Raw genomic sequence first — 27,243 nt, forward strand, 5'->3', positions numbered from 1 at the left:
CTCCTTAGCCACATTAGGACTGCTCTCAGGTGTCCTCTGGTAGGTTAACAAATAGAATCACAAGAGGTTTGGTTAAGAAAGAGAAACCTGGATCAAGCCAATTTATCAAAATCGAAATGCCCACCTAGAGCCCTGAGAAAGTGCTGAATCTTGGGCTGAAAGAACTGCTGCACGGCACTGAATATCTTCTGTAAGCCCTCCAAGCACAGCAGGGAGATGCTCTTGCCTTTCTCTTTCTTTCCCGAATCTTCCACTGAAGTAGGAATGGAAGTGTATCTCCAAATTAAGACCCTGAAAATAGGAAAAGTGATTAGTGTCAGGTTCACCAAGGTAAATTTATATACTGTAAAATTCACATGCTATACATGTACAGTTCAATGAATTTTAGCAAACTTCTATTGGTGTGCATCTATCCCCACAATCAAGACATTTTCATCATCCCAAAAGTTCCCCTAGGCTCCTCTGTAAGCCAGTTCTCTCCTCCTGATTTTCCAAGCACTCACTGATCTGATTCCTTATCCCTATGGTGTCACTATTTACAAAATAACATATAAAAATGGTAGCACTCATATGTAGCTTTCTGAGTCTAGCTCTCTTAAATTTTTTTTTAAATGTTTTTATTTATTTTTGAGACAAAGAGAGACAGAGCATGAGTGGGTTAGGGGCAGAGAGAAAGGGAGACACAGAATCGGAAGCAGGCTTCAGGCTCTGAGCTGTCAGCACAGAGCCTGATGCGGGGCTTGAACTCATGGACTGTGAGATCATGACCTGAGCTGAAGTCGGACGCTCAACCGACTGAGCCACCCAGGCACCCCTTGAGTCTAGCTCTCTTAATGTAACATATACTTCCCTCGATTCACCTATGTTGCTGTATAGTTTGGAATTTGGAATTTTTTATGTAGACAATTATAATGTCCTTGAACACACAGTTATTTCTTCCTTCCCAATCTGGATGCCTTTTATTTCTTTTTCCTGCCTTACTGCACTGGCTAGATGCTGAACAGCAGCAGTGAGAGCACCAGGCAGGGGCAGGGGACATTCAGTCCTTAATCATTAAGTATGGTATTGACTGTAGGTATTGTGGATTCCCTTTATCAGATTAATAAAGTTCTCTTTTATTCCTAGTTTGCTGAGAGATTTTATCACAAATTTAATTTTCTGCATGTATTGAGATGACTATACAGTGTTTTCCTTTAGTCTGTTGATATGAACTGTATTGACTGATACACAATTTTTTTTAATAAAGTTTATTCATTTATTTTGAGAGAGCAGGTACAAGTCGGGGAGGGAAAGAGGGAAAGAGAATCCCAAGCAGGCTCTGTTATCAGGGCACAGTGTTTGGGGCTCAAACCCACAAACTGTGAGATCATGACCTGAGCTAAAATCAAGAGCCAGATATTTAACCTACTGAACCACCCAGGCGCCCCCTGATTTACACATTTTGAACCAACTTTGCATTCCTGAGAAAAATTCCACTTAATTACATCATGTTCGTTACTAATTGTTAGGTTTAACTTGATGATATTTTTTACATCTACATTCAAATGGGAAATTGGTCAGTAATTTTCTTACCATGTCTGAGTCTGGCATTAGGTAATGCTGGCCTCATAAAATGAATCAGGACATATTTATTCTCTCCTATTTTCTGGAAGAGTTTGCATAAATTGTTACTATTTCTCTCTTAAATGTTTGGTAGAATTGACCAGTGAGGACATCTAGTTACGGAGTTTTCTTTGAGGGAAAATTTTGAACCACAAATTCAGTTTCTTTTTCTTTTAAAGATTTTATTTTTAAGTTACCTCCATCCTTAACATGGGGCTCAAACTCACAACCCCAAGATCAAGACTCCCATGCTCTTCTAAGCCAGTCAGATACCCCTCAATTTCTTTTTTCGGATAAAGTTTATTTATTTATTTATTTTGAGAGACAGAGAGAGAGAGAGAGAGAGAGAGAGAAAGGGAGGCAGAGAGGGAGAGAGAAAGAGAATATTCCAGGCATGCTCCACGCTGTCAGCTTGAACTCCCCAACCATGAACGAGATCATGACGTGAGCCAAAATCAAGAGTCAGACCCTTTATCAACTGAGCCACCCAGGTGCCCCCTCAATTTCTTTCATAGTCACAGGATTATTCAAGTTATCTATTTCTTCCTGATTTCAAAAGATTTGTCCATTTCATTTATGTAATCCAGTTTACTGGCATAAAGTTGTTAGCCTTCTACCATTATCAATGTTTACTGTCTGTAGAGTCAGCAGTGATCATCTCCTGTTCCTAATTTGGGTCTTCTCTGTTTTCCTCACCAGTCTGGCTAAGATTTATTGCATTTACTGACCTCAAAGATTCAGCTTCAGGCTTCATCCCTTCTCTATGATTTGTTCCTGTTTTCAATGGTTCTACTTTGTCTTTATTACTTCCTTCCTACTTCCACTTTAATCTGTTTTTTTTTTATTTTCTTAACATGGGAGCTTAGAGATGTGCTATTTTTTTCCTAACGTAACCACTGACTGTTACAAATTTCTACCTAAAACCGCATTAGCTGGATCATACAAATTATGAAATGTAGTGTGTTCATTTTCATTCTGTTCAAGACATTTTCTGATTTTTTACTTCCTCCTCCTTGAGTATGGATTATTCAGAAATGCATTTCATTTCTGAATATACAAGGATAATCCAGCCATTTAAAAAACATATTAAAAAAATTAAAAATATTTGTTACCACTTCCTTGTTTAATTCTATTGTGCTCAGAGAACATACAGAGTTCTATTTTAAAAATTTGTTCAGTTTATTTTATGGCCCAAAATATGGTCCATTTGATAAATATACCATGTGCACATGAAAAGAATGTACATTTTGAAACTGTTAAGTATTATATAAATACCCATTAAGTCAAGCTGGATGATCATGTGGCTTAAGTCTTCTATGTCCTTCCTGATTTTCTAAATACCAACTCTCTAATGATTTCTAAGAGGGGATGAATTATTTACTTATTTCTCCTTCAGTTCTATTGGTTTTTGCTTAAAGAATTTTAGTGTTTTGTTGTTAGGTACATGTACATTAAAGCTGTAATGCCTACTTGATGAATTACTTAGTCATTACAACATCCCTCTTTATTCCTAGTATTAGAAGAACATTTTCTATGTAACTAACATTCCACATTAAAGCAAGACTAGGAAAAAAGACTTAGCGACTGCACTTTCACTCTTAGGCTGCACCCAACTTCAAACCGCCTTCATCCCCACCCCGTTTCCTCTCTTGGAGATTCCACAGCAAATAGAACAGGTTTCTGAGGGTGAGAGTGACTTACCGAGTTATATCACAGAGGTTCTGAAAGATCTTTTCTGGGTTTTGGCCATCGGGGCCACTCACATGCCCTGTTTCCTTTAGCTGCTGTACCTTCTGCAGAGCCACACTCACTGCGTAGCGCATAAACTCATTGTTGGACCTTAGAACCGACAGGCTCTCTTCGTGGCTTTGGGCACTGTCCCTGGAAGAGAGAGAGAGAGAGAGAGAGAGAGAGAGAGAGAGAGAGAGAGAGAGAGAGAGAGAAACAGATTTCCCTACTGCTGTTGGGATCTGGAATTAGGTTTTGTAGGGACTATTCAGAAAAGCAGGACATAGCAAGTTCTTACTTACAGACCCCAGGTACCCCAGGCCACAGTCACTGCCACAGCACCTTTTACAACCTTCATCCTCAGTGTTACCTCATCTTCTCCCCTCCCTCCCCCAATCGCTTCACTTTGATAAAATTAAAATGTCAGTCTTAGTTTCCTTTGTTGTTGTTCTTTGTTTTTTCAATTCAGGTTCTTCTTTTTTCCCTTTTTATCTGTTATACTATTCAAGCTACTTCGGCAGATTTCCCTACAATACCTTACTGCAACTTATCCCTATCTTTTTGTTAAGTAGTCCATTGTTTCTGAGTTTTCCTTAAATAATTCAAGGTATTCTTTCAAGTGTCTACCTAGATTATCCAGCTTTCATTTCAAGAAACTTACGAAAAGCTCCTGACTTACTTCTTACTGTATATACATTAAGAACTGTGAATCCAAACTAGATAATACTAGTGAATCTAGGTAACTGTTACTATCTTCACTACACAGATATCTTTAAGCACTCTATTACCACCTTACCTGAAAAGAGCAGTGAGAAGATCAGACACAAATTTCATGGACAAAAAACTATCATTCGTTTTGTTGGCCACTTTAGTTTTGCCTTTACCAGCCTTTTCGTTAAGGATGTCAGAGAGTTTCTTGTAACACATAAATAAGCTCAGAACCTCCTCAAACTTATTCTTACTGCATAAAAGGAAAAAGAGACCACTAAGGATAAGCATCAGAGTATTGTAGTTTACTTTCACACCCAATAAGGAAATCCCAATGTTTCTTTAGGTGTTGTAGATGTTCTATTTTAGACACATTATAAATGAATGAACTTGCATTAACTCCCAGATCACTCTAATCCAGCTGTGTTTTTTTCTCTCTTATTTATGCCAGTCAATGCAGAGCATGAAAGTCCAGTACTACCAAACCATCAAAATTGCTCTACTGAAATTAGAACTTGGGTTCAGGGTCTGGAAATTTGGGCTAAATGGAAGCCTGCTAGAGGGACAACAATCCCCAGCCCCTGTGGCATATGTTTTGGTTCTCTGTCTCAGGCTAGATGTTCACAAAAGACCGTGTCATGGCCTTTGGTCTGTTAGTACCTACCATGCCGCTGGAGTTAAAAAACAAAACAAAACAAAACAAAACCATAAAATGGAGTCTTCATCAAATTGCAAGGAGAGTTATATGTGGCAGTACCTTACCTAAAATTACTTATGGAGAAGTTATATTCTATTAGAACCTCACAAACTCCCATCACAAGAGAAGCACAGATATTATTTTTGATGCCAACACCAGTGCTCTGAGAAAAATCTGCTGATTTATCCTAAAAGACAAAAGATAAAAATTAATAAGCTATCAGGGCACCTGACTGGCTCAGTCAGTGGAGCATGCAACCCTTGATCTCAGGGTTGGGAGTTTGAGCCCTATGCTTGGTGTAGAGATTACTTAAAAATAAAATCTTAAAAAACAGGGGTGCCTGGGTGGCTCAGTCGGTAAAGCGTCCAACTTCGGCTCAGGTCATGATCTCACGATTTGTGAGTTCAAGGCCTGCGTCGGGCTCTGTGCTGACAGCTCAAAGCCTGGAGCCTGCTTCGGGTTCTGTGTCTCCCCCTCCCTCTGCCCCTCCCATGCTCATGCTCTGAATAATAAATAAATGCTAGAAAAAAATTTTTTAATAAATAAATAAATAAAATTTTAAAGAAAAGTCAATAAGCGGGGTGCCTGGGTGGCTCAGTTGGTTAACTGTCCAACTCTTGATTTCAGCTCAGGTCATGATCTCATAGTTTGTGGGATTGAGCCCTGAGTCAGGCTGTGCGTGGAGCCTGCTTGGGATTCTCTCTCTCCCTCTCTCTGCTTCTCCCCTGCTTGCATGCACTCTCTCAAACTTAAAAAAATTAATAAGCTATTAAAACAGCCTCCATCGTTCAATAGAGCTGAGACTTAGCAATTACCAGTTCAAAGTCCTCTAGCTCACTCTTAATCATTCTGCTAGTAATAGATTCCAATAGGTCCTCCAGGTCTTGATAGACCCCCTCCTCCTCCTCCTCTTTTTCCTGCTGTGGGGGCATCACTTTGCTCTTACACCAGGCCAAACAGTGCTGGACACAACATAACAGATAATCCTGTAGAAGAAAATAGTAAACATTCTTGAGTGTTTAACTGAAGGAGGCTGTTGATAACATATAATTCTAACCTATAAGGCTAAAGTAAGTTATTTTAGCCTATAAGACTAAAGTAAGTTATGAATAACTTACTTAAGTCAACCTGAATTAAAACTGGAAAAAGTTAACTGAACAAAGGTATTCTTGCATTCTTTCCCAACCTTTTCCCAAAACTGGCTTTGCAAGTAGTGGGCACCTCAGAATGCAACATCAGAATGTGCTATTTCTGATCTAGTGGAAACACCATGAAGCCTGGTTGTGAAGTTAAATCCTCTCTGGCTACTGAGTCCCAGAGGCTGTTCTGAAGACAGGAAAGGAATCATTGGGAGACCAACCGAGCATCTCCACCTCATGGCACAAAAGGCCCATTTATGGAGGCAGGATCTCACATATGAAAGACCACCTCCTTCCCCATCATGGGCTCTAAGTTGCTTGGCGTGGTGGAGCTTCAGTTTTTATTTTCTCTTTTTCCTGTCTTTCTGAGGCTGGATAGTAAGAATAGGAAAACAACCTATCCTAGTTCCCCTGAGGGTTCAAGAGTGCCAATTCTAGCTCTGCCTAAATCATACGCTCCCTCCAGACTAATGAAGCAGGTCTCCTGGGTTCATCTGCTACTGAGTGACCTCCTTTCCCCATTCCACAGTATATTTAGTATATTATATAGTCAAAGAGGCACAAACGGGAGATGAAATGCTTCTTAGGGGAGGTGATGGATACCTTGATTTTGTAAAATGTGAACATGGAGATATCTTACCAACAGATCCAAGGTTTATGATGGGTAAGAAAAGATAAGGAGGGAAGATTTAAGAGTAAAATTTCATTGGCAGTACCAGAAGAGTGCTTTCAGGAAAGGTATCTCTTCCTGAAGACGGATTCTTTCAACAGGGTTGATGCTTTTATTTAACAATAAAAATAATGGTTATAGGAAGAATAAAAGTCTCACCAGTGGTTCTTGTAGACAGATTCGATCTCCTTGGGTTAAAATACAAGCTTCCAATTTCAGAGGCGGCAGCACATCAGGTTTTGGCTCATAGTACTGTTTTAACTATGTGTGGTAAGGAAAAAAACACACCAGGGCTCATGAATGCTTTTTCACTTCTTTAACTGGTCCAAGTAATGGCACCTTTAATGTTTAACACCATCTAAGACCTATTTCCCAAGTGTCCAAAGAACAATGCAGCAAAATATGTGTTGCTTTGCCTCAACTCATCCTTTACCCTTGCTTTAGGCATCATGTTGAGATCTTTCCTACTCCATTTCCACTAACTTTCTCACAAAACATCATGCTGTCTCACATCAATTCCTAAACCTACGAACCTACAACCTAAAGCAATCAGCATTTCCAATATAGTTTGATAGTTAAGAACACATAAATAAGCTCTAGAGTCAGAATGGCTGAGTCCAGGTCCCAGTTAAGACTCATGTGTTAATACTTTTGGTAAAGGCATCCATACCTTCGTTCCTCATCTGTGATGAAATATTACTATAAACATATGAGGCTGTGTAAGAATTAAACACGCCAATACATGTAAAGTGCTAAAAACACTACTTAGCACACAATAGAGACGAAGAAATGTTAGCTATTATTTCTCTCCTTTTTAGAGTCTGCACAATTTTACTGGCACACATACTAACCGGAGTTGGGAAGCAGTGTTCCATACCTTCAATCAATTTTCTATGCTTGTTAAGTATATGAATGTTGATGGGCTGATTATAACAGTTTGAAAAGATACACTATAGTTAATAGGATATAAATTTTGCATAGGATCAGGCTTGAGGCCCAATGGAAATCTTTAGATAAATAGTATAAGGACCTTCCAATAATTTCTACACATCCGAGATCTTAACTTTAAATGGAGCTTCTTCAGAATTATAACAAAAGTAATGACATACAAAAGTAGGGGGGATAGGGGGAAAAAAAGAGAGAACTTTCTTTTTAGCCAAGTGGTGGACATGAAAAAACTGCTACCTCCAACCTGGAGTGGTTCTTTTTCTTTTTTTTTTCTTTCTTCTTTTCTTTCTCTCTTTCTCCCTCTCTTTCTTCCTTCCTTCCTTTCCTTTCTTTCTCTTTTCTTTTAAAGTTTATTTATTTCTTTTGAGAGAGCGGGCGAGCATGCACATACATGGGAGAGGGGCAGACAGAGAGGGAGGGTGAGAATTCAAGCAGGCTCTGCGTCATTAGCAAAGAGCTCAACATGGGATTCGATCCCACGAACCCAAGACCACAACCTGAGCCAAAATTAAGAGTCACTGGGACATTCAATCCCCCTAGGCACCCGAGCTGCTTCTTTCTTTGGTCTCTCCCTGCCCTCTGAGTATGGGGGCCAGTTTCAGATCATACCTGGGAAGCTTCGAGAGAGTTACAAACCAAGAAACTCTCAATATATAAAAAAGATTCAAATACCATATAATAAAATATTACTTTGCTATAAAAGGGAATGAAGTACTTATAAATGCTACAACATGGATAAACTGAAAACATTCAGTGAAAGCCATCGGTCACAAAAGACCACATATTGTACGATTCCACTTATATGAAATGTCCACAACAAATCTAGAGAGAAAGTAGTAGATCAGTGGCTGCTTAGGGCTAGGTGGGTGGGAGAAGAATGAGAAAATTAGGGGGGGTTAGCTAAAGGGTGTGAGGCTTTCTGAAGTGATGAAATAAATGTTCTAAAATCGATTGTGATGCTGGCTGCACAACTCAATGAATACACTAAAAACCAATGAGTTGTACACTTAATTTTTTTTATTTTTTATTTTTTTTAAGTAGGCTCCATGCTCAGCGTGGAGCAACATGGGGCCTGGACTCAACCCTGAGATCAAGATCAGAGCTGAGATCGAGAGCTGGATGCCCAACTGACTGAACCACCCAGGTGTCCCAAGCTGTACACTTTAAATGGGTCAACTGTATGGTATGTAAATTACATCTCAATAAAGGTATTTTAAAAAATAGATTCAAGGAATGCTTAATGAATAAATGTTGAGTGTAAATGGTCTTATTTATGCCAGATATTCTCCAGCTGAACTCTTTTCGTAGTGATCATCTTTTGAAATCTTTTTTTTGAAGTAGTTTAAAAATCCTTTTTTAAACTGAAAAGTACAGAATATAACCCATGCATCTGTAACCTAGATGTAATACATCCATATTTTGTTATATTTGTTTCACATCTCTCTATTCTTTTAGAAGTAAAACAAACAGATACAGCTGCTAATAGCCCTTATACAAATGGTTCTTCAAAAAGTCCTTCTGACTTAGGGTGCAGACTGTTACCTGAGAGAATAACTGTTAAGATGATGCAAAAGGGCAGGTAGGTAAGTGGTAATTAAAACATCAGGACAGCATCACATACCCCAGGCATGTTCGTAATGTACCAGTGTACTATTTGGGAATTATTCTATAGTTTGGAAAGTCCGGAAAATGTCAATCACCTCTCCATGTATTATTATCTATTCTCTATATCCATAAACATATAAAATAAAAAAAAATGTATTACCTGTGAAAGTAGGGTCTGCATGATTGAATTAGCCAGCTGAGAGTTCCTTCTAAGGACATCATAGAACCCCTAAGAGGAATCAAATAGAGAGTAAGCTCTTTAACAGATACGCTAAGTTCTAACTTTACTTTTTTTTTTTTTTTACTTTTCTTATTTACTTCTTTTGAGAGAGAGCAAATGAGCGAGCATGGGTGCACGCAAGCACAGACCAGCAGGGGAGAGGGAGAGAGAAAGAATACCAAGCAGGCTCCGTACCCAGTGCAGAGCCTGACAAAGGGCTCCATCTCACAATGTGAGATCATGACCTGAGCTGAAATCAAGAGTCAGACACTTAACCGAGTGAGCCACCCAGGCGCCTCTGGACAATCCTAACTGTAAACATTAAAACAAAATTTTTTTAAACAATACTATTTCTTTACACTATTTCTTAATTCTTTGAAAATGACTGAAATTATAGAGAGAGAAATGACTCAGAGAGTTTAGGTTATCTGCCTAAAAAGAACTAAAGAAACCTTTTTTTTTTTAATTTTTAATGTTTTATTATTTATTTTTGAGAGAGAGAGGCAGAGCATGAGTAGGGGAGGGGCAGAGAGAGGGAGACACAGAATCCAAAGCAGCTCCAGGCTCCAAGCTGTCAGCACAGAGCCCAGAGCCAGACGTGGGGCTCGAACTCATCAACTGCGAGATCATGACCTGAGCTGAAGTCATGATGCTTAACTGAGCCACCCAGGCATCCCTAAAAAGAGATCTTTGATCACTGAGAACCAGATTAATAAACTGACCACAATCATCATAATTTTTAAACAACAGGTCATTTCTGGATTTGGAGTACTTTGCTCCTTTACAGTCAAGAATGTTCCAGGTCTTCATTCTTTTCTCTCATCCTACATTAACAGCCTTCCCTTTTAGGACATTATTTCCACTTACTTTCCAGAGCTTCAAAAATGTCTCCTGGCCCTGAGCACTCTAAAGTAAATGACTGTGTGATATTTCTTCCCATCCAGTATTTCCCAGTCATAGTTAAAAACTACTTAAGTTAAAATCTTGGGCGGGGTGGGGGGCCTAGGTGGCTCAGTTAAGCATCTGACTCTTGATTTCAGCCAGGTCATAATCTCACAGTTCGTGGGATTAGGCCCTGCATGGGGCTCTGCCCTGACACTGTGGAGCCTGCCTGGGATTCTATCTCTGCCCCTCCCTTCATGTGTGCTATCTCCCAAAATAAATAAATAACTTAAAAAAAAAAATTAAATCCTGGGGAGAACTTTCTTTTTGGAACTGGGAAAAAGACTGTATGGTTCATTTGTGAGAAAAAGTAAATGAGAGTTGACCCCCTAAACATTTTTTTATTTAAAAAAAAAAAAAAATTTTTTTTTAACGTTTATTTACTTTTGAGACAGAGAGAGACAGAGCATGAACAGGGAAGGGTCAGAGAGAGAGAGGGAGACACAGAATCCGAAACAGGCTCCAGGCTCTGAGCTGTCTGCACAAAGCCCGACGCGGGGCTTGAACTCACAAACTGCGAGATCATGACCTGAGCCGAAGTCGGACGCTTAACCGACTGAGCCACCCAGGTGCCCCAACATTTTTCTTTTTTAAAGAGAAGACACAAAGGAAAATTAGCGTTAACAAATGTTAAATTTTTAAATAATCCAGTGAAGAAATGGGCAAAAGACATGAACAGACACTTCTCCAGAGATGACATCCAGATGGCCAACTGACACATGAAAAAATGCTCCACATCACTCATCATCAGGGAAATACAAATCAAAACCACAGTGAGATAGCACCTCACACCTGTCAGAATGGCTCACATTAACAACTCAGGCAACAACAGATGTTGGCGAGGATGTGGAGAAAGAGGATCTCTTTTGGATTGTTGGTGGGAATGCAAGATACAAGCTGGTGCAGCCACTCTGGAAAACAGTATGGAGGTTCCTCAAAAATCTAAAAATGGAACTACCCTACGACCTAGCAATTTCACTACTAGGTATTATCCAAGGGATACAAGTGTGCAGTTTCAAAGGGACACATGCACCCCCATGTTTATGGCAGCACTATCAACAAAAGCCAAAGTATGGAAAGAACCCAAATGTCCATCGATGGATGAATGGATAAAGAAGATGTGGTATATATATACAATAGAGTATTACTCAGAATCAAAAAGAATGAAATCTTGCCATTTGCAACTATGTGGATGGAACTGGAGGGTATTATGCTAAGTGAAATTAGTCAGAGAAAGACAAAAATCATACGACTTCACTCATGTGAGGACTTGAAGAGACAAAACAGATGAACATAAGGGAAGGGAAACAAAATTAATATAAAAACAGGGAGGAGGACAAAACATAAGAGACTCATAAATATGGAGAACAAACAGAGGGTTACTGGAGGGGGTTTGGGAGGGGGAATGGGCTAAATGGGTCAGGGGCACTGAGGAATCTACTCCTGAAATCATTGTTGCACTACATGCTAACTAATTTGGATGTAAAATAAATAAATACATACATACATATATACATAAAGTATCATCATCAGCATCATCAAAGAAACGGTCATCTGCCCTACACCCTGCAACAAGTATGACCAGTGTTGATACCAACACATAAAGAGTTCTTACAAATCGATGATGTGACGTCTTTAATGAACAAATGAACACCAATATCCTAATAGATCAGTCCATGATCTGTATCAAGTTAAGTTTTAAAATTTGGAGCTACATTCAGTGCAGATTCTTTTTTGCATGTGGAGGACTGCAGAGAAGAGTTAACACAGTAGATCTGACACTGTCATCCTTAGTAAAGCCTGCTTGCAAGATTGCCCCTTGATGGGTGGCTGGGAATCTGGCTGGTAAACAGTCCCCTACACCGATAAAAAGTTTTCCCTAAATGATAGAAATTTACTGTGTATAAACTGTACAATGTGGTTTATGCTGAATATTTTTATTTTCTTCTGGAAGTTTGGAATTTGGATATGTGCTAATAAGCACAAGTGCCTATGTAAACCAGCACCCCGTAAAAACCTTGGGTACCACATCTCTAATAAGCTTCCTTTACTGAGGAATTGTTATCTACTGATGTGTTGACACAACTCATTTGCTGAAGGAATTAAGTGCATACTGTGCAATCCCAGCTGGAGAGGATTCTTAGACGCTTGCACCTGGTTTCTTCCTGACTCTACCCTACGTATCCCTTGTTTCTGCTGATTTTGCTTTGTATCCCTTAACTAGAATATAGTTAGCCATGAGAATTAATATATGCGGAGTTTAAAAGTCCTCCCAGAGAAATCTTTAAACATGGTGGTTTTGGGGACCCCCCCTTCCAATACAATAAACAATTGTTCCAGTACAGCTTGTTGACAAGATCATCCTTTTTCTACTAAATTACCTTGGGATATTGGTCAAAAATCCACTGAGCAACTTCATACTTTTTCAATTGTCTTGATCCTTCTAGGTCCTTTACATTTTATTTTTTTTAATGTTTCTTTGTTTTTGAGAGGGGAGGGAGGAGGAGGGAGAAAGGGGGGGAGGGGGGAGGGGGGAGGGAGAGAAGAATCCCAAGGACGCTCCAAGCCCGATGCAGGGCTTGAATTCCTGAACTGTGAGATCATGACCTGAGCCAAAACCAAGAGTTAGACACCCAACTGACAGACACCCAGGCACCACTAGGTCCTTTACATTTTAGAATCAACTTCATTTCTGTCCAAAAAATCCTGGGATTTCAGTTGGGACTGCACTGAATCTACAGACTTTTTTGAGACTAAAATTACTAAAAATACTGTGCTGAGCATTTCAATCTATAAACATGGTACATCCTTCATTTACCTTTTCTTCTTTAATTTCCCAACAATATTTTGAGGTGTTCAGTGCACATATCTTGTACATTCTTTGTTAAACCTATCCTTAAGTGTTTTATTTTTATCTACCATAAATTTTTTTTGATTTCCAATTGTTCACTGCTAGTATAAAATTGGTTTTTGTATCCCACCTTACTAAACTCACTTTTTTGTAGATTCTTTGCTGTCTACATACAGTGCAAATCAAGACAGCCACATTTCATCCTTTCAAATCTGTATGCCTTTATTTCTTTTTCTCGTCGTATTGGATAGAACCCTCACTATAATGCTGAACAAGTATCTTTGTTCTTGATTATAGGGAAAAACATTTAGTCTTTCACCATTTATTTCAGACGCAAGTTTCAGATTCCTTTTATCAGGTGCGGACATTTTTTTTTTTTTTTTAAATGTTGATTTGAGAGTGTATGTGTGCACATGTGTACGTGAGCAAGGGAGGGGCGGACAAAGAATTCCAAGCAGGCTGTGCACTGTCAGCACAGAGCCCGACGTGGGGCTCAACCTCAAGAATGGTGAGATCATGACCTGAGCCAAAATCAAGAGTTGGATGCCCAACCAAATGAGCCACCCAGGTGCACTTCAAATATTCTTTATGATTCCTCACCTTAAACAACCTTTTGGCTAGCCATCACAAAACTACCAATCCTAACTGCATCAAGGAAGAGTGAACTGTACTTTTACAATCAGAAAAAACTTAGTAAAATAAAAAGGACTGTTAGTTGGGGGTTGCTATATTTCTTCCACTCTGATTTACCTCATAAAGTATGAGTCGAACATCAGCCTGCTGGCCTAAGCATCTCCTCAAACTATCCATGATCTCAAGGCAAAAAGTTTCATTGGCAACAGAATTGTAACGGCTGTGAACATCCACATGGACCTGAAAGGAAGAGAGGCCAGTTCTTGTATATTTTACCAAATTAATTTTCACAAAGAAGGTAAAACGAGCCTGTGTTCTTGGTCAAAGAAACTTAAATTTAGCTTTCCCCATATGCAAAAATCATCAGTAGGATGTGCTAAGTGTCACTCTTATTCTGGTTTGGAGTAAGAATTTTCAAGCATTTCAACAAAATTAACTCTTCTCTATCCCTTAAGGTCTTTCTTGGCAATGTCAGGTGCTTAGGATGGCACACAGATGACTTCACCACTAGAATCCAGTAGTCTTAATATACTTGATTATACTTAAAAGGTCTAAATGCTTCCTGAAATATTTTCAGGAGCTAGCACAATCTAGCTCTTTTTGCTTCCACAAAATCCTCAGAGTTTTATAGGTAGGTAATGTTTAGTTTAGAAATGGACAAGACAAAGAATTACAGCCCTTGTTTTAAATAATAAATCCAGTAACTAGAGACCAAGACTCCTAACCCTTACTACAGGCATCTCAGTGAGGTAGTTAATACTGACAGATCAAATCCTAGCTCTACCCTTCACTGCTTACATCACCTTGGGCCAGTCATTTAACCTTCCTCAGCCTTAGTCTTCTTATTAAGATGTGGATGATTTTAACAATACACTAATGACACCCAGTGTTCCTAATATTTAATCTTTGCCATATGTCATGAACCAAAGTTTTTCGGAATCACACTAGAGCAACAAAGGATTCCTAATAAGATTGTTTCATTAATTTGCTATTTACAAATCACACAGTACATAATTTAAATCAAAAAAAAAAAAAATTTTATTGCTCCAAAGTCTGAATTACCAAAATACTGTAAAAAGTCTTATTTTCTCAGATTACCAGGCTGTGCAAAGTAAATTAACTATTAAAAATGGGGATAATAATAACATCTAGACTCAGAGGATTACCAGGAAGAGGAAATGACATAATAAATATAAAACACTTAGCACACCACCTAGCAGGACAAACCACAAATGCAAGTCACATTGCTAATTCAAAATTTTCTAGTAGTCAAATTCAAAAAGTAAAAAGATGCTGGTGAAATTAACTTTAACATTTAACCAAATATATCAAAACTATTTCAACATGTAATCGAAATTAAAAGTAACAAGCTATTTTCCCTTACCTCACACTAAATCTTCAAAATGCAGCATGCGTTTTACACATACAGCGTGACTCAATTTGGCCAGACACACTTCAACCGAGCACGCAGTTCAACAACCACACTGAGGCTAGTAGCTACCGTGGTGGAGAGCACTGTCCAGCACACAGCAAACCCATCATTTTAAGTAAGTGTTAGCTGTTATCACTGCCATCATCATCAGTCTCTGTTACAGGGTCATTTGTACAACCAGAGCAGGAGAGAGAAAGAACAGCGTACACATCACCAACTTCTGCACGAATGCACACGACAACCCAGCGTTAACAGTCCTTACCTGGCTGGCACCGATGGACTGACTGCACTGGGAGGAGGACAAGCTGCCCAAAACCTTAAAGTTCTTCAGAAGCAGCAAAAACCCAGCAACCGCAGCTTTTCGGGCATCAAGCTGGCTAGCTCAGGAACAGACAGAGAAATAGTTAACCAACAATATTAGCTTCACAGGAATAGGCTTCTGGGTCAGAAAAAGCCAGTTACCTCTGTACAGAAAAGGAATATGAATAAGTAATGAAGCACAGAGCAAAATAAAATAAATTTATATACTCAAAATAAAACATCAGCTGTTCACAGCAGTTAGCAGTAGAGGACCTCAGCTGATTTCTCACTATCCAGTTAACCTCATGACACGATCTATACTTTCTTCTATGTGGGGAACAAGAGTACTGAGAAGCTATACAAGGGCCAATAACTCAAATATCAAGTACTAAGTAGGATAGAAACGGCAGATTGTCTGAAGGACCACTTCCCTTCTTCGTAGAGGAGTATAGTGCTTGGCGCCTTATAAACCCTCCATCCAGAAAAATGATACATTCATCTCACTGAGGCTCAATGATCAATTCATGGGGGAGATGTTATGACATACAAACCTTGGCCTAGCAGACATACCTCTGGGTAAGGAATAACAAAAAACTGTCAACTCTAGAAGAGGGATAATAGTATATACTTGCTGGTTGTTCCTCTGTATATCCACAAACACGTTATAATAGAGTCAATGTGACATCAACTGAGCATCTTAGGGGTGCCTGGGTGACTCAGTTGGTTAAGTGTCCGACTTGGGCTCAGGTCATGATCTCACAGTTCATGAGTTCGAGCCCCACGTTAGGATTCTGTGTTGACAGCTCAGAGCCCGGAGCCTGGAGTCTGCTTTGGATTCTGTGTCTCCCTCTCTCTCTCTGCCCCTCCCCCACTTGTACAGTCTCTCAAAAATAAGTAACCGTTAAAAAAAAAAAAAAAAAATTGAGCATCATATATTTAAAGTACCAAATGTTTTCCACCTATTACTGGTCCCATAATACTTTTTGGGAGGTAGTAATATCATCTTTAGCTCCCCTAATACTTTTTGGGAGGTAGTATTATCATCTTTAGCTTATACACTAAGAAATAAAGGAAAAGAGATCAGGAGGCATTGACTAAGCCAAAAAATACCTGAGACCGCTTAACAATTTAGTCTACAATCACTAGACCGTAACTCAATATTCACTAGAGTGAGTTTCTTGAATATTTTCCTAATGAAGATGTTTTCCTTTCTAGAACTCTTGCCAGCTGGCACTGCAACCCTGTCCTGAAGATTATTCTAGGGGTGTACAGCAGAGTACCTGAGATCAGAAGCTCATATTCTAGCTCCACGAACCTCTGTTTGACTTGTGGAAAGTCACTTATCTTCTCTAGGCCTGAGTTTCCTGATCTGTATGGAGGAGACTGTAATAATTCTAACTTTACAGGTTACTCGGAAGACTGGATGAGATAAAGAACCCTGCACGCAGCACAAGGCTGTGCCTGATGAAAGCTGTTCTCTTGGGTTAGACGTCTGCAGGACCACCGTGAACAGGCTGTACAAGGAGACGGCAGAGAAGATGGTGAGTAACCTTAGAAGGCACTACTTCCCAGGGTCTCACGGATTTTCAATACCTGGCAAACATGGCTTTCCGAAGGACAAGTATCAGGGAGTCCCTCACTGACATGCTGACCTTGAGAAGGGGCTGAAAGACAAAGAAGAAGCAGGTAGAAAAACCCCCAAGTTTATTAGCCTTTGCTCATTTCTACCCAAAACTGTCACTATTTGGCTCATATAAGGAAATTTGGTTCTGTTTTTACATACATGTTTCAATGCTAATTATACTTAGTTATATGGACAACAGCATACTTTGAAATACTAAATTTAAACTAATTGTGAAATGCCTTTAAACCTATGGTCATCAAATTTCTAAGAGCTTTACAATTATCTCACTAACTTGACAACGAGTCACGGGAGACACAAGTGTGCCAGGAAGAAGGGGGTACGCTTAGAAACAGAGTCTCGCTCGGTGCTCATGCACTTTTAATACAGTTTTATGCTTCAAAATCAAGGAATACAGGATTTCTCAGACATTGATATTTATGAAGAATCACATCAGACTTCCATTAGGCAGTTCAACCTCAGTTTTGCCAAATTCCTTAGGAGTCTGAAGACTCACCTGCACTGCCTTCAGCAGCCCTTGTACAGTTTGAAGCGGCAGAAAGGATAAATAGTCAAAAGTTTCTGTGACTTTAGCAGAACAACTTTGAAGGACTAAGGGTGCGTACATGATGATATTTGAAAGCAAATCTGAAAAACAGAATCTATAGTGAGTTGTCTCAAAAACTAAAGATATTTCAAATAAATGAAAATTAAATATGGGAAAATAAATGATAAAAGGCTTTTTGTGTCTTTTGTCAAGTATACTGCAATAGCAATTTCTACTGATCCTATATACTTTTTCTATGGTCAGTGTAACTAGGATATACTTCTGAAACTTTCTTCTGTGATAATATTAAGATTATAAAAATTTATCTAAAAGAAGGGAAGAAATCTGTTACACTGTCAAGACAAGTAGCATACAGTATCTTCGTATTTCTAAGCTGAAGTCAGTATCTGTGAACTTTTATTTTATTTTTATTTTTTTATGTTTATTTATTTTTGAGACAGAGACAAACAGAGCATGAACAGGGGAGGGTCAGAGAGAGAGGGAGACACAGAATCCGAAGCAGGCTCCAGGCTCTGAGCGGTCAGCACGGAGCCCGACATGGGGCTCGAACTCACGAACCATGAGATCATGACCTGAGCCGCAGCCGGACACTCGACCGACTGAGCCACCCAGGCGTCCCTTAAGTTTAGTTTTGAGCAAGAGAGAGAGGGAGAGAACAAGCATGAGTGGTAGAGGGGCAGAGAGGAGTGGGGGGAGAGAGAATCCCAAGCAGTCTTCGCACTGTCAGCACAGAGCCCGATGCAGGGCTTGAACTCACAAACTGTGAGATCATGACCTGAGATGAAATCAAAAGTCAGACGCTTAACTGAGTGAGCCACCCAGGAACCCAGCTACGAACACTTATTAGTACAAGTATAGTATCCTCCTATAAGGAATATACAAAACCACACAAACATGATCTCTCTTCAAGAATTTTAATTAGGAGTCATAGAAAAACATATTTTGAAAGCATGAAAGAGATAAATAATGGGTCAACATCAAATATCTAATAATCGCAAACATATTTTATTGCCTAGCAAATATTAGAGAGGCTAAAGAGGAGTTCAAAGGAAGAAGAGATTATTATGAGTTGGTGTGCTTTAGAAGAGTGAAGAGAAGTATTTAAGCTGGGTTCTGAAAGAAGGCTGACATTTAGATGCACCAAGAACCAGAAAGGGCTACTAGATGTAAAGGGAAAAGTATGAGGAAAAAGAAGTATAGGGCATATTCAGAAAACGGGTTGGAAAATCCTGTGAAGCGGGGGTGAAGAATTCATAAAAATAAATAAGTGAAGTTAATGCTGAAAAGGCAGGATGGATCAAATTGTCAAGGACTTGAAGGGCCAGGATAAAGAGCTGATAATTTATACAGAAGGTACTGGTGATTTCTGAGTGATAGAGTGGTATTTTAGTAACACCATGTGGTGGCATATGCAGGCTGACTTGCTGCAGAGAGGAGAGAGCAGGGAAATCAGAACCTATGGCAAAAGCCTAAATGCAAGGATGTAAGGCTGCAAACTAGGCAACAGGTGGGAAGGAAGGGCACAAAAATGAAGACAAAAGTAACAGAAAAAATGAGAGAACTTAGGTACTAAGTTTGAGCTAATGAAAAGGAATTCCAACTTCTGGAATTGGGAGAGTCAAGCTTCAAATAATAGAAATATGAACAACTGAAAGGGGACTTTGTTGGAAGGAAACTGTATTGCATTTGAAATAAAAGGAAAAAGAAAAACCTAAATGGAAATATCCAGCAGGAATGGGGGCACTGAACCAAGGAATGAAGACAGTCTTGACATAAAGATTTAGGAGCCATGTCCACCGAAGCCCACAAAAATAAATGAAGTCATGCAAAGAGGTATGACATGTACAAGGAAAAGAATGTGTAAAAAGAGGAGCAGACTTCTGCTTCCTACCATCGTGGAGAAACAGTGACTAGATTTATCCTCCCACTTTAAACAACAGTAACAAAAAGGGCCAAATTATATTAATAATTTTCAGACACTAGACAAGCAGTGCAGGCCCATGGTCCCCCAGAGAAGGGAAATAAATGGGGTATGCCTTAGAACTGCTCCATCTTACCGCCTAGAGAGTTCCTAGGCAGCAGCACAGAGAGGGGAAACTCCGAGCCCAGTGGTCTTCTCAATTTAAAGAGATGGAGGTGGGAATTCAAAAAGCCAAGGCAGCAAGAACTCACAGGGCAGAGTTCTAGAAAGGAAAGAGCTACACGGGAAGAGGGCCCTGGAGATGTGCGAGAAGCCCCCTGTGTATGTCAGTTGTGTTCTGGTAGGTGCATGATTGTGAGGAAGCTACTAGAAGCCAAGGGAAGACCCAGCAGCAAGAAGCAGGCAGATCTATTCTCAGAGGTCATAAAAGACAAATAATAGTTCACATTCACAACAACCACAGTGGAGACACCTCATAATATACAAGGTTCTATACTTAGGCATTTGTGAAACCTAACTAGCCTGAGATTAAAGGCTACCTGGTCTTGCTTAACACAACATAATCATCCAAATGATTAAATGTTTTCCAAAAGATTTAAAGCTCAAAATTATTTGAAAGAAAAAAAAAAATCCATGAAATTAACAATGTAAAAATTCATAGTGTCTACTATCCAATCAAAAATTACAAAGCATGCAGGGTCTCCTGGGTGGCTCAGTCAGTTAAGCAGCCAACTTCAATTCAGGTGGTGATCTCACAGTTTGCGAGTTCTAGCCCCACGTTGGGCTCTGTGCTGACAGTTCAGAGCCTGGAGCCTGCTTTGGATTCTGTGTCTCCCTCTCCCTCTGCCCCTCCCCTACTCACATTCTGTCTCTCTCAAAAATGAATGTTAAAAAAAAATATTTAAAAAAAATTACAAAGCATGCAAGAGGTGGGAAAATTATGACCCACGATGAGGAAGAAATAAATCAATAAAAACAAAACAGAAATGCTACAAATGATAGGATTAGTAAATAAGGATATTAAAAAAACTAAAATAAATATAATTTATATGTTCAAAAAAGGTAAGGGAAGCATGTTAAGGAGAGCAAAAGTATGAAAAAAGATACAAATCAGATGTCTAAAGATGAAAAATTAGATTGCTGCACAAGATCTGGGAACTTTAAGTTATAGCAATATCAACTGTCTAAAAACAGTAAAAAAGACTAAAAAAGAATCTGTAAGCTATATAGGCAATGTAAAGCAGCCTATTACATATGTAACGCAGTATAGGGGTGGGAGGAGTGTGTGCTGGTAGGAGGGAGATGACAGAAAAGTTTTTGAAGAAATCGTATCCTGGGGTACCTGGGTGGCTCAGTAGGTTGAGCATCCAACTCCTGATTTCAGCTCTGGTCATGATCTCACAATTCGTGACATCAAGCTCCACCTCGGGCTCTGTGCTGACAGCAAGGAGCTCGTTTGGGATTCTCTCTCTCCATCTCTCTCTACCTCTCCCCCACTTATGTTCTCTCTCTCTCAAAATAAACAAACATTTAAAAAAAGAGAGAGAGTATCTCAAAATGTTCCAAACTTGATGAAAACCACAAACCTACAGATTCAAGAAGCTTGACAAACTCCAACCAGAAACATGGAGAAAACTACACTAAAGCACATAAATTGCTTAAAACCGCTGATAAAGAAAAATATATATATTATATAGAAAGGAACAAAGATATGAATGAAAGCTAACTAATTAGAAATGATGAAAGCCAAAAGAACAGTAAAGTAACATCTTTAAAGTACTAAAAGAAAAAAACAAAACCCTGTCAATTTGGAATTCTATACCCAGTAAAAATATATTTCAAAAAACTAACACTAAATTAAAGACTTTTTATGACACACGAAAAGAATTCAACAACAGCAGATCAGTAGTATAGAAAAAAAATTTTTTCTGAAGAATTTGGCAAATATTTTTTTTCTATTTCCAGTCTTTTGAGGCAGACACAGGTTTACATAGAATGAAGTTGATTCTAAGAGCACACAAAAACTGAACACAAAGAATAAGACTAAATCCAGCAATCCAGAGTGATAGGAGTGTAAGACACTGAGCAGGTGCACTGGACAGAAGACTGTTCAAGGTGGCTACCAACAGTCAAAGACTAAAGTCCCCACCCTGTAGGAGTACAAAGCTTAGTGTCTGAACAGTGGAGTCTATATTTGCTCCTTGAATTCTAAGCAGTATATGAAAGTTAAAGGCAGTTGGACAGAAAATAACACTGGATAGAAATCTAGACACAAAGGGAAAAAGCACCAGAAATGGTAAACACATGTGTAAAAGACATTTCTTATTTTAAAAAATTCTTGGGGCACCTGGGTGGCTCAGTCAGTTAAGCATCCAGCCCTTGATTTGGGCTCGGGTCATGATCTCATGGTTGGGGGGTTCAAGCCTTGCATCAGCACAGAGCTCTCATGGGTTTCTGTCTTCCTCTCCCTCTGCCCCTCCCCTACTTGTGCACATGCACACTCTCTCAAAAGTAAATATTTTTAAAACATACAATAAAAAATTCTTGAAAGACACAATTGACTGTTTAAAGCAAACATAACAATGTAGATATAATTCAATAAACAGAGAAGTAAAATGTATGAGAATAGCACAAAAGTCACAAGGGCAGAAGTTAGAAATGGAAGTTATTTGTTGAGGTAGAATACTTGAAGGTAAACTATAGTAAGTTAAAGTATCATAAACCCTAAAGCAACCCCCCCCCCCAAAAAAAATTTAAAAAAGAGGTAGAGCTAATCAAATTGAGCAAGACAAAATGGAATTTAACAAAATTTTAAAAAAGCAATCTAAGGGCACTTGGGTGGCTCAGTTAAGCATCTGACTCTTGATTTCAGCTCAGGTCATGATCTCACAGTTCATGAGATTGAGGCCTGCACTGGGCTCCACGCTGACAGCACAGAGACTGCTTGGGATTCTCTCTCTCTTGCTTCTCGCATACCCTCTCTCTCTCAAAATAAATAAACAAACATGAAAAAAAAAAATCCAAAAGAAGGCACAACAGCAGAAAAAAAAGAACAGATGGATAAAACAGAAACCAGCCAGATGATAATTACATTACATGTAAATGGAATGCCCTGATTTAAAGTTCATGATTATCAAATAGGATTTTTTTTTTTCAACTTTTTTTTTTTTTTTTTTTTTTTTTGGGACAGAGAGAGACAGAGCATGAACGGGGGAGGGGCAGAGAGAGAGGGAGACACAGAATCAGAAACAGGCTCCAGGCTCCGAGCCATCAGCCCAGAGCCCGACGCGGGGCTCGAACTCACGGACCGCGAGATCGTGACCTGGCCGAAGTCGGACGCTTAACCGACTGCGCCACCCAGGCGCCCCTCAAATAGGATTTAAAAAGTAAAACACCTTTGTATGTGGTCTACAAGAAACCCTTGCCAACTATAAAGACATAAGTAAGTTAAAACTAAAAAGATGAAAAAAATATACAATGTTGCCACAGATCAAAAGAAAACCAGAGAAGTTGTATTAATACCAAAGTCGACTTCAGGGGGCACCTGGGTAGCTCAGGCAGTTAAGCATCCAACGTCAGCTCAGATCATGATCTCACGTTTCGTGAGTTTGAGCCCCTCGTCGGGCTCTGTGCCTCCCTCTCTCTCTGCCCCTCCCCAGCTCACACTCTGTTTTTCAAAAATAAACAAACATTAAAAAATAAATTCAAAGTAGACTTCAAAGCAAATATTCCCAGGAACAAAAAAGGTCATTTCATAATGATTAATGGGTCAGTTAGCTAAGAGGACGTAACAATCCTAAACGAGTATGCCCCTAATAATAAAGTTTTAAAATACATATAGCAAGAACTGATAAAACTAAAAGAAACTGACACATTTATAATTACAAAGTCAAAGATTCAACACTCATCTTAATAGTTAACAGAATAATTAGAAGAAAATATGTAAGAATAAAAAAGACTTGAATCATCTGACTTAACTGAGTTATGGAAAACTCCACCTAACAACAGAATACGTTTTTTCTTTTCTTTTTTTTTTAACATTTATTTATTTTTGAGACAGAGAGAGAGAGAGCATGAACAGGGAGGGTCAGAGAAAGAGGGGAACACAGAATCCGAAACAGGCTCCAGGCTCTGAGCTGTCAGCACAGAGCCCAACGCAGGGCTCGAACCCACGGACCGCGAGATCATGACCTGAGCCGAAGTCGGATGCTTAACTGACTGAGCCACCCAGGCACCCCAATGTTTTCTTTTCAATAGCACACAGAACATTTATCAAACTGAACCATATTCTGAGAATAAAACAAGCCTAAGTCTCAATAAACTTTTAAAAACTCATGTCATAGGGGTACCTGGCTACCTCAGTTGGAAGAGCATGCTTTTTTTTTTTTTGACAGAGAGGATGCAAGTGAGTGAAGGGCAGAGAGAGAGAGAGAGAGAGAGAGGGAGAGAGAGTTAGAGAGGGAGGAAGGGAGGGAGGGAGGGAGGGAATATCCCAGGAGGGGCAGAGGGAGAGAGAGAAGTGAGGCTCACCCAAAGTGGGTCTTGTACTCACCCTATGTGGGATTTGAACTCATGAGCCATGAGATCATTACCTAAGCTGAGTCAGACATTCACCAACTGAGCCACCCAAGCACACCCCCGCCTTTTTTTTTTTTTTAATGTTTATTTTTTGGGAGAAAAAGTATACAATTCTTGATCTTGGGGTTGTGAATTGAGCCCCACATTGGGGGTAGAGATTGCTTTAATTAATATTTAAAAATTCATGTCATAGATAGTATTATAACCACAAATTAGAAATCAACAACAGAAAAATATCTGGAAAACCTCCAAATATTTGAAAGCTGAACAACATTTTTTTTTTTTTTTTTTAACGTTTATTTATTTTTGGGACAGAGAGAGACAGAGCATGAACGGGGGAGGGGCAGAGAGAGAGGGAGACACAGAATCAGAAGCAGGCTCCAGGCTCTGAGCCATCAGCCCAGAGCCTGACGCGGGGCTCGAACTCACGGACCGTGAGATCGTGACCTGAGCCGAAGTCGGATGCTTAACCGACTGAGCCACCCAGGCACCCCTGAACAACATACTTCTAAATAACCCATAGGTTAAAGAAAATAATAATAACTCATAGGTTAAAGAACAAATCACAAGGGAAATTGAAAAGTATTTGTAACTGAAGAAAATTAAAAACAAAATGTATGGGATATAGCTAAAGCAATATTTAGATGGAAATTTAGTTTAAAGCTCGTATTAAAAACGTTTCAAATTACTGACCTAAGCTGTTTCTTTTTTTTTTAAGAGAGAGAGGAAAAAGACTGTGAGCAGGGGAGAGGGGCAGAAGGAGAGAGAGAGCAAGAGGGAAGAGAATCTTAAGCAGGCTCTACACTCACCGTGGAGCCCGATGCGGGGCTCAATCCTGGGATCCCTAACCAAAATCCAGAGTCGGATGCTCAACCAACTAAGGCACCCAGGTGCCCCAGTGACCTAACCTTCTAGCCAAAAAAACCCGCAGATTAAACCCAAAGCAGTAAAAAGGAGACAAAAAAGAGCAGAAATAAATGAAACTAAAAACAAAAAACAGAGAAATTCAGTGAAACTAAAAGCTGTTTTTTTGAGATCAATAAAATTTTGGGGTGCCTGGGTGGCTCAGTAGGTTAAGTATCCGGCTTTGGCTCAGGTCATGATCTCACGGTTCGTGAGTTCAAGCCCCGCATCGAGCTCTGCGCTGACAGCTCAGAGCCTGGAGCCTGCTTCAGATTCTGTGTCTCCCTCTCGCTCTGCCCCTCCCCTGCTCGTGCTCTGTCTCTCAAAGATAAATAAACATTAAAAAAAATTTTTTTTTTTTTAATAAGACTGATGAATCTCTTGCTTCAGTGATAAGAAAAAAGACAATGCACATCACAGCTATCACGAATAAGAAAGGGGACATCAATATAGAATCTAGAGTCATGAAAAGGATATTCTCAACAACTTCATGGCAATAAACTTGGTAACTCAGGTGAAATGGCCAAATTCCTTGAAAAACATAAACTACAAATGTTTGCCCAGAAGACTGAGATAACCCGAACAGCCCTGTTTTATTAAAGAAATTGCAGTTAAAACCTTTCACACAAACGCAAGGAAACTTGGAGCACCAGGAAGAAAAAGCAATGTAAACCTCCAGGTAAATGTAATAGGCCAGAAGTTGACACTCTTTCTGTAAAGGGCCAGACAGTAACCATTTTAGGTTTTATAAGCCATGGTTTAAATGACAACTGTTCAACTCTGCTGGTATAGTGTAAAAGCAAGATAGACAACATGTAAATGACTGAGTGTGGCTATATTCCAGTAATACTCTATGTACTCTGAATACTAACTTTTTCAGAGGACATACTGTTCTTTTGATTTTTTCAACCACTTACAAGAGCAAAATGAACCCAAAGCAAGCAAAAGCTAAGAAATAAGAAGCAGATATCAGTGAAATTGGAAACAAACAATGGAGAGAATTCACACCAGAAGCTCATTCTTTGAAAGATTAGTAAAACTGACAAGCCCCTAAGTTCAACCAGTGAAGGAAAAAAGATGAAAATATATCAGGAATGTCTTGATTTGCAGGTGACATGATTTCTATTTAGAATATTCTAAGGAATTGCCAAAAAGCAATTAGAATAAGGTTTAACAAGGTTGCAAGATACAATATCAATATAAAAAGGCAACTATTTCTACACGCTAGCAATCAATCACAAATAGACATTTTTAAAAATATCATGTACAACAGCAACAAAAATATGAAATACTTAGGGATAAATCTGACAAAAGATATGGAAGATTCACACTGAAATCTAGAGAGCACTGCTAGAAGAAATTAAAGACCTAAATACATGGAGAGCTATACTATGTTCAGGGGTTAGAAGATTCAGTATTGTTAAGATGATGTCTCCTAAATTGATCCATTATTTAAGGCAATCTCAATCAAAACCTGAACAAGTTCTTTATAAAAATTGACAAACTAATTCTAAAACTTATTTGGAAATGCGAAGGACTTATAGTAGCTGAGACTATTTTGAAAAAGAGCAAAGTTGAAGGATTTACACTATTTGATTTTAAAACTTATTACAAAGGTACAGCAATCAAGACAATAACAGATCACTGGAACAGAAGATTCCTAAAATAGACCCACATGTATATGGCTAGTTGATTTCAACAAAGATAGCATGCTAATTTAATGAAAAAAATAATCTTTTATTTTTTAAAAAATTTATTTAGAGACAGCACGAGAGCAAGAGCACAAACAGGAGAGGGGCAGAGAGAGAGAGGGAGACAGAGAATATCCCAAGCAGGCTCTGCACTGTCAGCGGAGTTCACGAACTTCAAGATCATGACCTGAGCCAAAACCAACAGTCAGATGCTTAACAAACTGAGTCACCCAGGTGCTCTAGAAAAGATAATCTTTTTTTAAAAATGTGCTGGATCAGGGGCGCCTGGGTGGCTCAGTCAGTTAATGTTTGACTACAGCTCAGTTCATGATCTCATGGTTTGTGAGTTCAAGCCCCACATCAGGCTCCAGGCCGTGGAGACTGCTTCGGATTCTGTGTCTCCCCCCCCTCTCTGCCCCTCCCCTGCTCGCTCGCTCTCTCTCAGAAAATGAAAAAACACTAAAAAATTTTTTAAAAAAATGTGCT

The 27,243-nt window shown here is 39.2% G+C and overlaps 1 protein-coding gene across 3 annotated transcripts in view; it reads right to left on the bottom strand.

The window, feature by feature from the left end:
* The window catches only part of FANCI (FA complementation group I), a 102,630-nt gene that overhangs the window by 13,843 nt on the left and 61,544 nt on the right, over positions 1–27,243 (bottom strand). For all 3 annotated transcript variants that reach the window (XM_019460228.2, XM_019460227.2, XM_053888678.1), the window contains exons 15-25: positions 17,614–17,744; positions 17,069–17,139; positions 15,438–15,552; positions 13,861–13,983; positions 9,258–9,326; positions 6,704–6,805; positions 5,551–5,721; positions 4,801–4,922; positions 4,127–4,291; positions 3,304–3,483; positions 125–291 (exon numbers count right to left, since the gene is read on the bottom strand). In XM_019460228.2, coding sequence (XP_019315773.2) covers positions 125–291; positions 3,304–3,483; positions 4,127–4,291; positions 4,801–4,922; positions 5,551–5,721; positions 6,704–6,805; positions 9,258–9,326; positions 13,861–13,983; positions 15,438–15,552; positions 17,069–17,139; positions 17,614–17,744 — 1,416 coding nt within the window. The remainder of the gene's footprint in view (positions 1–124; positions 292–3,303; positions 3,484–4,126; positions 4,292–4,800; positions 4,923–5,550; positions 5,722–6,703; positions 6,806–9,257; positions 9,327–13,860; positions 13,984–15,437; positions 15,553–17,068; positions 17,140–17,613; positions 17,745–27,243) is intronic.

The sequence above is a fragment of the Panthera pardus genome, unplaced genomic scaffold (assembly GCF_024362965.1).
Source record: "Panthera pardus isolate Hobbes unplaced genomic scaffold, ASM2436296v1 HiC_scaffold_23, whole genome shotgun sequence".
NCBI classification, from domain to species: domain Eukaryota; kingdom Metazoa; phylum Chordata; class Mammalia; order Carnivora; family Felidae; genus Panthera; species Panthera pardus.